This window comes from Brassica oleracea, chromosome C7 (genome assembly GCF_000695525.1).
Source record: "Brassica oleracea var. oleracea cultivar TO1000 chromosome C7, BOL, whole genome shotgun sequence".
In the NCBI taxonomy this organism is placed as follows: domain Eukaryota; kingdom Viridiplantae; phylum Streptophyta; class Magnoliopsida; order Brassicales; family Brassicaceae; genus Brassica; species Brassica oleracea.
The window spans coordinates 38,052,653-38,060,473 of record NC_027754.1 but is presented as its reverse complement, the minus strand read 5'-3'; the positions used below and the strand labels follow the sequence as shown (position 1 = coordinate 38,060,473).

The 7,821-nt window shown below is 38.5% G+C and overlaps 1 protein-coding gene across 1 annotated transcript; it reads right to left on the bottom strand.

Moving 5' to 3' along the window:
• Window positions 1-6,179: 6,179 nt before the first annotated feature.
• On the bottom strand, window positions 6,180-7,821 carry LOC106303245. Its single transcript, XM_013739568.1, has 2 exons — window positions 6,820-7,821; window positions 6,180-6,197 (listed from the first exon to the last, which is right to left on the bottom strand). Exons 1-2 carry the CDS (start codon window positions 7,819-7,821, stop codon window positions 6,180-6,182), a joined length of 1,020 nt encoding a protein of 339 aa, XP_013595022.1.

Sequence of the window (7,821 nt, the reverse complement as noted above, 5' to 3'; positions counted from 1 at the left end):
TATTTAAAGAATAGACAAGAGGCAGTTGAACAAAGCTTTGAATTGTTGAGTCTTGAGACCTTTGTGGTAAAGCATGAGTCATGTATGGGTCATCAAGACACACATAAAGTCACTTTTTTTGGGGTTAAAGGCAATAAGAAGATCAAGCATATGCTCTGTTTTTCTTTATTGTTTTTGAGAAAAAAATAATCATATAGTTAAAGGAGACATAAAGAAATGAATAAATAAAGGTTTTGCAACTACCAAATTAATCCATGTAAAGACACAAACTGGTGAAGTGTTTTAGGTTTTTGTTTTTGATTTCCAAACGAACAGCCCCTAACAAAAACAACTTAGGAATGCAGTCTAATCCTCTTCAAATGTCTCGAAACCTTTTATTTCAGTTTAGGATTTCATTCAAATTGATGATCCAAATAACAATTTAAACTTAAAAGGTTGGTATGAAAGATGACTAAAATGTTTTTTTAAAAGAAAAAAAGTTTAAAAATAAAAGAAACATGATAACTCGGAATGACGGTAGTCTTTTATAAGCTTTTGTTTTTACCTACAAGTTGGCAAAATAAGCTCTTTTTTTTACTTTTCCTTTCTCCTTTTTCTAATCTGATTTTAATTTTTCACATATATCTATCTATATATAGGAGATAATATATGTTTCCTGTTTAACTGGAACACGAAACACGATAACTGTAACTGGATTAGTATTTTTTGGAATGGAACTATTTGGAACGGCTTATTCCAAGAGATTCCAAAAAAGTGTATCATTTACATAAAATTAAAAACAGTTACCATTCCATTAATTCCTGTGGAATATTTGGAACCAAAAAGAATACAGTGATATTCTTTCATGATAAAAAAAGCACGTGAATGAATGGAATGGAATCAAACTAAATAAAAAATGATATTCTTAATTAAGTTTAAATATTATGTAATTTATTTATTGCAGCAAAATAGGATTTGTTACTAACTAAACAAAAGAATAGCAACATATTCTTCCTTATTTAAACAATCATACGTAGATACCAAACCCACCAATCAAAATTTGGTTTCTCTCCTTTCTTCGTTGCTAAACTGTTTTTTTTTCCCTGAGAAAAAGCTTAAATATTAATGTTTCTTGATCTATAGGTAATAGGTTGTGTATAGCCAAGTGTACATTTTGTTTGCTACATATTAAATAAATATTTGAATTTAAAAAAATATTTATAATTTTTTATGAAATCTAATTTAATATCAAACACGTTTATTGGTATATTTAACATGTTTTGATAATTTGATTTAAATTAAAAGTTACTTTCATTCCATTCCATTACATTCCTTTAAAAAATTACTATTTGTGTTACAAAAATATTTCTCTGCAATTATCCATTCCATTTAATATTATTCCATAACTTCCATCATTCCATTAGTTGTCATTCCAATTTTTTTAATTCCTTGCATTCATAGTATTCCTCAACTTGATTACCAATAAAATCAGATATTACGTAAAACTTTTTATATAGGTGAGAGAGCAAATGGAGCCATGCAGAAGGGGACGTCGTGGCTTTGGAGCTTTCTGCGTTGGCATTGCTACTTTCTGATGCCTTTATTACTTTAATTTCATGCTATGATAAGAAAGATCGGTTATAATTTATTTATTTCATATATATAAACAATAAAGAAGCATGAAAATAGTTAAATAAACACACACAAAAGGAGATCCATTTGAATTGGATCCCATCCCACCATATAATATACATGTTGTTTCATCAATTCGTCACCCATGTGATATTCACATGGTGTACCATATATAGTTTTAATAAAAATATAGTTTAATTTATTATAAATTTGCATGATGAAATTTAGTGGACATTGTATTTAGCTATAGATGATTCTAAATACATGAATTTCGGAAAGTATAAAAGGTGAATGATTAGTTAGTTGTTAAGACATGAATGATTCGGTAGTCGTTAACAAGACATTTAAATTCAAAGAAGGAATATATGTCACAACGACATCTAAGATGCCAACATTTTTTTCTTTTTGAAGTGGGTAGTGTCGATTCTACCAAACCCTGAATAATCTTCGCACTACAAGAAAACAACGATATTCTGACGGACATTCCGACGGAAAATGAAATTCTTGGAATATCCCGAAGAATTTCCGAGGAAATTCCGAGGAAACACAAAATTTGGTTTCCTCGGAATTTCCTCGGAATATACCGACGGAATTCCGAGGAAATATCAATCCGTCGGAATATTCTGAGGAAATATGTGTTCCTCGGAAAAAACCGATGAATTCCGAGGAAATATTATAGCTGTTGGGGGATTTTACAAAATTCCGAGGAAATTCCGACGAACTATCCGTTGGCGTCGGAATTCCGTCGGAATTTCCTCGGTCTGTCGGCAGGATTTAAACTATATATACAAGCACTCCTCTTCCTCTTCATTCACTCCATATCTTCATCCTCCCTCTTACTCTATTTACACACGAATTTGATTCATAAAAAATATGTCTTCTTCAAATTATTTTCGTTCTTGGATCGATCGACCTCATTTGGATCCGAACACGAGATTGCTTACGGAAGAATACCAACGAGGTATAACTGAATTCATGGGGTTAGTTCACCGACAACCGGAAGCAAAAACAGGTATGTTAAGATGTCCTTGCTCTAATTGTAAAAATAGAAAAGTTATTAAAGAGTGGGATGTTTGGACTCATCTATATTTGAGTGGGATTACACGAAGTTACAAAATTTGGTATCATCATGGGGAAACTGATTATGAACATGGTAGTACTAGCGAACCCCAGCCAGCGGTTAGATTAGAAGAACCAATTAGAACGGATGTAGATTATGGTGTAGGTACTGAGCAGATGATAAATGATCATTTTAGAGGGGAAGATTTACCCAATGCAGAAGCTAGGAGATTTTATGATATGTTGGATGCTGGAAAGCAACCATTATACGAAGGTTGCAGAGATGTTCATTCAGCTTTATCATCTGCTACAAGATTGATGGGCATTAAAACAGATTATAATTTGGCTGAAGACTGTGTGGATGCGATTGCTGATTTTGTAAAAGGTATTCTACCCGAGGATAATGTAGCTCCTGGTTCATACTACGAGGTTCAGAAACTCGTAGCTGGTCTTGGTTTATCATATCAGGTAATAGATGTATGCAGCGACAACTGCATGATTTATTGGAGGGCGGATGAACAGCGGGTTACATGCAAATTTTGTGGAAAGCCTCATTATAAAGATACGAGTGGAAGAGTTCCAGTGCCATATAAAAGGATGTGGTATTTACCTTTGACGGAAAGGTTGCAGAGGTTGTATCTGTCTGAACGCACAGCGCAACCAATGAGATGGCATGCGGAGCACTCAACAGATGGTGAGATCAGACATCCTTCAGATGCAAAAGCGTGGAAGCATTTCCAATCAAAGTATCCCGACTTTGCGTATGAAAGAAGAAATGTCTACCTTGGATTATGTACTGATGGTTTCAGTCCGTTTGGCAAGAGTGGAAGACAATATTCTCTATGGCCCGTCATTCTTACACCATACAACCTCCCCCCAAACTTGTGCTTGCGACGAGAGTTTTTGTTTCTCTCGATTCTCGTTCCCGGACCAGAGCATCCTAAGAGATCACTTGATGTGTTTCTTCAGCCACTAATATATGAGTTGCAACAACTATGGGCTCAAGGTGCTGAAACATACGATGTTTCGTGTAAAGAAAACTTTCAAATGCGGACAGTACTAATGTGGACAATAAGTGATTTTCCAGCATATGATATGTTGTCTGGATGGACAACGCATGGAAGGATATCATGTCCATATTGTCAAGATAACACTGATGCTTTCCAACTAAAACACGGAAGGAAAACGTGTTGGTTTGACTGTCACAGGAGATTCCTACCACCTGATCATCCATATCGTAGGAGTAGGAATTTGTTTACGAAGAACAAGAGGGTGTTTGACAGTCCACCTCCGGAAATTTGTGGGAAAGATTTGAAGATACAACTAAGAGATTTTGGTGCAGAAAGGACGCCAGAAGTCGGTGGACATGAGCGTTTTCCGGTAGATGCTGTTGGAGAACTACATAACTGGCACAAAAAAAGTATTTTCTGGGATCTGCCATACTGGGAGGATCATCTGCTAAGGCATAATTTAGATGTCATGCATATTGAGAAGAACTTTTTTGACAATCTCATGAACACGATCCTTAATGTTCAAGGTAAAACAAAGGATAATTTGAAGTCAAGACTGGATTTAGTCGATATATGTGCTCGTTCAGAACTTCATGTTGATGAAAATGGTAGGGCTCCTTTTCCCATATACCGACTTGATGCAGAGGGAAAAGATGCGTTCTTTGATTGGATTTCAAACGATGTGGAATTTCCAGACGGTTACGCATCAAATTTGCGTAACTGTATCGACAGAAAGGAAGGAAAGTTTACTGGCTTGAAAAACCACGATTGCCATGTAATGATGCAGCGCCTCCTTCCGTTCGCCTTCAAGGAACTATTACCACAAAATGTTCATGAAGCAATTGCAGGGATAAGTGGTTTCTTCCGCGATTTATGCACGAGATCAGTGACTCTTGAAGGTATTGAAAATTTGAAGACTAACATAGCCGTGATTCAGTGCAACCTTGAGAAGATATTTCCTCCCTCATTTTTTGATGTTATGGAGCATCTTGTTATTCACCTGGCAAGAGAATTGGAACTTGGTGGTCCTGTGCAGTATAGATGGATGTATCTGTATGAGCGGTATATGTTCCATTTGAAGAAGATGGTGAAAAATTTAAGTAGGGTGGAAGGTTCTATAGTCGCACAGATGATCAATGAAGAAACTTCAAACTTTGCCGAGTACTACTTTCCAGCAGAAGTTCAGACCAAAAACAGAAGACCTGCTCGGCATGATGATAGAGGCGAACGGGCAACATATCATGTTACGGTTCCAGACATTTTCACAGACGTTGGACGACTTAGCGGAAAACCAAAGGACCGTCGACTTACTGAGCAGGAGCGCAGTAATTTGCAAACATATTTGCTCACCAACTGCGAAGACGTTCTTCAATATGAGAGGTAAATAAATGAGCTTACAAATTTTTATTTTAACAAGTTGAAATTTAAATCTTAATTAATTACATTATTGTCATCATATACAGGATTTTCATGGCAGAAAAGCGGTTCGAGTATAGATACGCCACAGAGGACGAACTAGAAGAAATGAAGCAGAGAGAATTTACTGGATGGATGTTTACTTATGTGAGTGCTTTAAACAAATTAAAATATATTTTATCACATATTTATACTAATTCACATTTATTGATATAACATATATATATATGTGCTATTAATAGGTGTCTGCTGGTTTGGCCAGAGGTGAAACATTTGACGATTGGATACGTGAGATGGTCGTTGGACCAAACTTTGTTGTGAAGTCATATCCGAGATTTTGTACTCGAGGATATGCATTCACAACTCAGAAGAGGAGACGTTCGAGTACGACTTATGATGATGGCGTTTGTTCTGCATCAGGAGATGATGTATACTACGGACACATACATGAGATTTTGGAAATCAAGTATTTGGGCATGGTTGGATTGCGCTGTACTGTTTTCTATTGTGATTGGCACGACAACACCCCAGATCGAGGTGTGAGAACAGATGCATTTGGTGTTACATCAGTAAATTCGAGGCGAAAGCTGCAATATTATGATCCTTTCATTCTTGCTTCCCAGGCCGATCAGGTAATTAAATGTTAATTATTCAGAATGATTCATCATCATGTGTATTAATTTATAATTTTTCTAAATGTTACAGGTTTGTTATATCAAGTACCCCCGGGTAAGGAACAGAGATGATCCATGGGTTACTGTTACAAGACTCAACCCGAGAGGCCGAGTTCAGGGAAGTTCTGAGCTGGAAGACCCACTACAACCAAGCACATCCGGCAACTGTAGTGCAGCAGAAAATTTAGCTGGAGTTGGCCTTGTAGTCGATTTAACCGACTTTGGAGAGGAAGCCGTCGTTCACGTAGAGGATGAACCAGTAATTGGAGAGTTTCACCAAGATCCAGATTCAGATTCATCTAGTGATGATGACTCGGAAACAGACTACCATTGTTTTTTTAAAGAAATACCGAGGAAATTCCGAGGAACACTTGATATAACCTCTTTCCTCGGATAATAGTTATTTGGTTTATTTAGCAAGACAAAGCTGAATACGGATTAAAAACTACTCAGAACACAACCAAATAAAACGAAGAAACCATGTAAAAGAAATACGAACTCATAATTAAGAAACCTAAAAAAAAACTCAGTTCAAAATTAACAGAAAATAAGACCATAAAACGTTAGAATAGAAAAGAAAATAAAATAGCCGGTGATAGCTCCTACTCCTCGTCTCCTGCTCCAGATGTTCCTGCATCGTTGGGTCTCTTGGACCTCTTTCTTACCCTGTGTGTACCACTCGAACCCGAACCAGAGGTGGATGGAGAGTTGTCCCGATGAACTACATCATCCTTTTGGCAACGACACGGCCTGATACGTGAAATGGCAGCCCAGATTTTGTGTAGCATGTCGTTGTTTGTCTTTATGCTCTGATCTCTCCAATGTTGTTGCTGGCGCGAAGTGGCGTTCGGTGGAAGCTCTTGCAGCTTGTACTGGCTGGAGTCTGATGGGAGTAGCTGATGGGGTTGTGAATCATCTGGAATGGCTTGTGCAGCCTCATCTTGTCCTTCTTCATCAACCACGCCCTTGCCTTTGGTCTGATATTTTGGCGTGAAGAAGGATGGCTTGTCTACTAGTGCGGTAGCAGGGGGTAGGCACTCAACTGCAGCCTCTGAAAGTAGAGAAGTGAGACCGATCTGAGGTAGGTGGCAGTAGAGTGTTTTCTTCGCTCGGTCCTGGAATACGTAGACGTAAGGACCATCCCGATGGATCCTCGAGTGGGGACCAGCTATGAACTCCTTACTTACTAGAGAAATGACATCCAAGTAGTTCCAAACAATGTTGTTCGAACTGTCCAGTGCTACCTGATGGTTCTCGCAGTCTACACCCACATGTGTAAGGATCCGAGTAATCACTGCACCAAATCCACATGCACTGCTCTTGGATTTGGTTACTTTCCCTTTGTATCCTGCTAAGTTCGCGGCCAGCACCGCTCCCATGTTGAAGGCAGTAGCAGGTGGGAATGTAGAGTTTCCAAATGCCGGTAGCAAATGCCTCACACCATGGTACAAGAGGCACAACTCCCTTTGCGTGACTGATGCGGCTGTGGTTGTCCCGTATAGCAATGAGCCAATGAGGCGTGTCGCATATCTCAGTACTGGGCTCCGGATAAGTGACTCCTTTGCCTGAGAAGATCTATAAACCCCTGTGCCAATCGTTTCCCAGAAGTTCAACAGCTCTGAAGTCCAATAAAGACCAGATGTCCTCACCCCTGCACTCAATCCAAATAGTCCGCAGAGGTCTGTGAAAGATACCTCATAATATACTTTCTGCACTACGAATGCCAGAAAACCTTCCCGATGGCTATCATCGGGACGGGTGACGTATGCGGATGCTATGAACTGGCGTACCAACTCCGGATAAGTGGGTTCCTTGAGGTTGCATAGTTGGCCTAGACCCATGTTCTGGAACAGTCCTTCAATGTCTGCTTGGATTCCCAATATTGTCATCGTCTCAGGACATGCTAGTTGTGTAGCCGGAACGGCTACCTTCTTCATGTTGTTGTAGTGGGTGGTATCAGACTTATCCCACTTCTTTGGCCTTTGCTTCTCCAGCTGTGACGAACCCGCTTCTTGTGTGTTTTTCTTTGCTGATGTTTTCGTGCGCTTCAT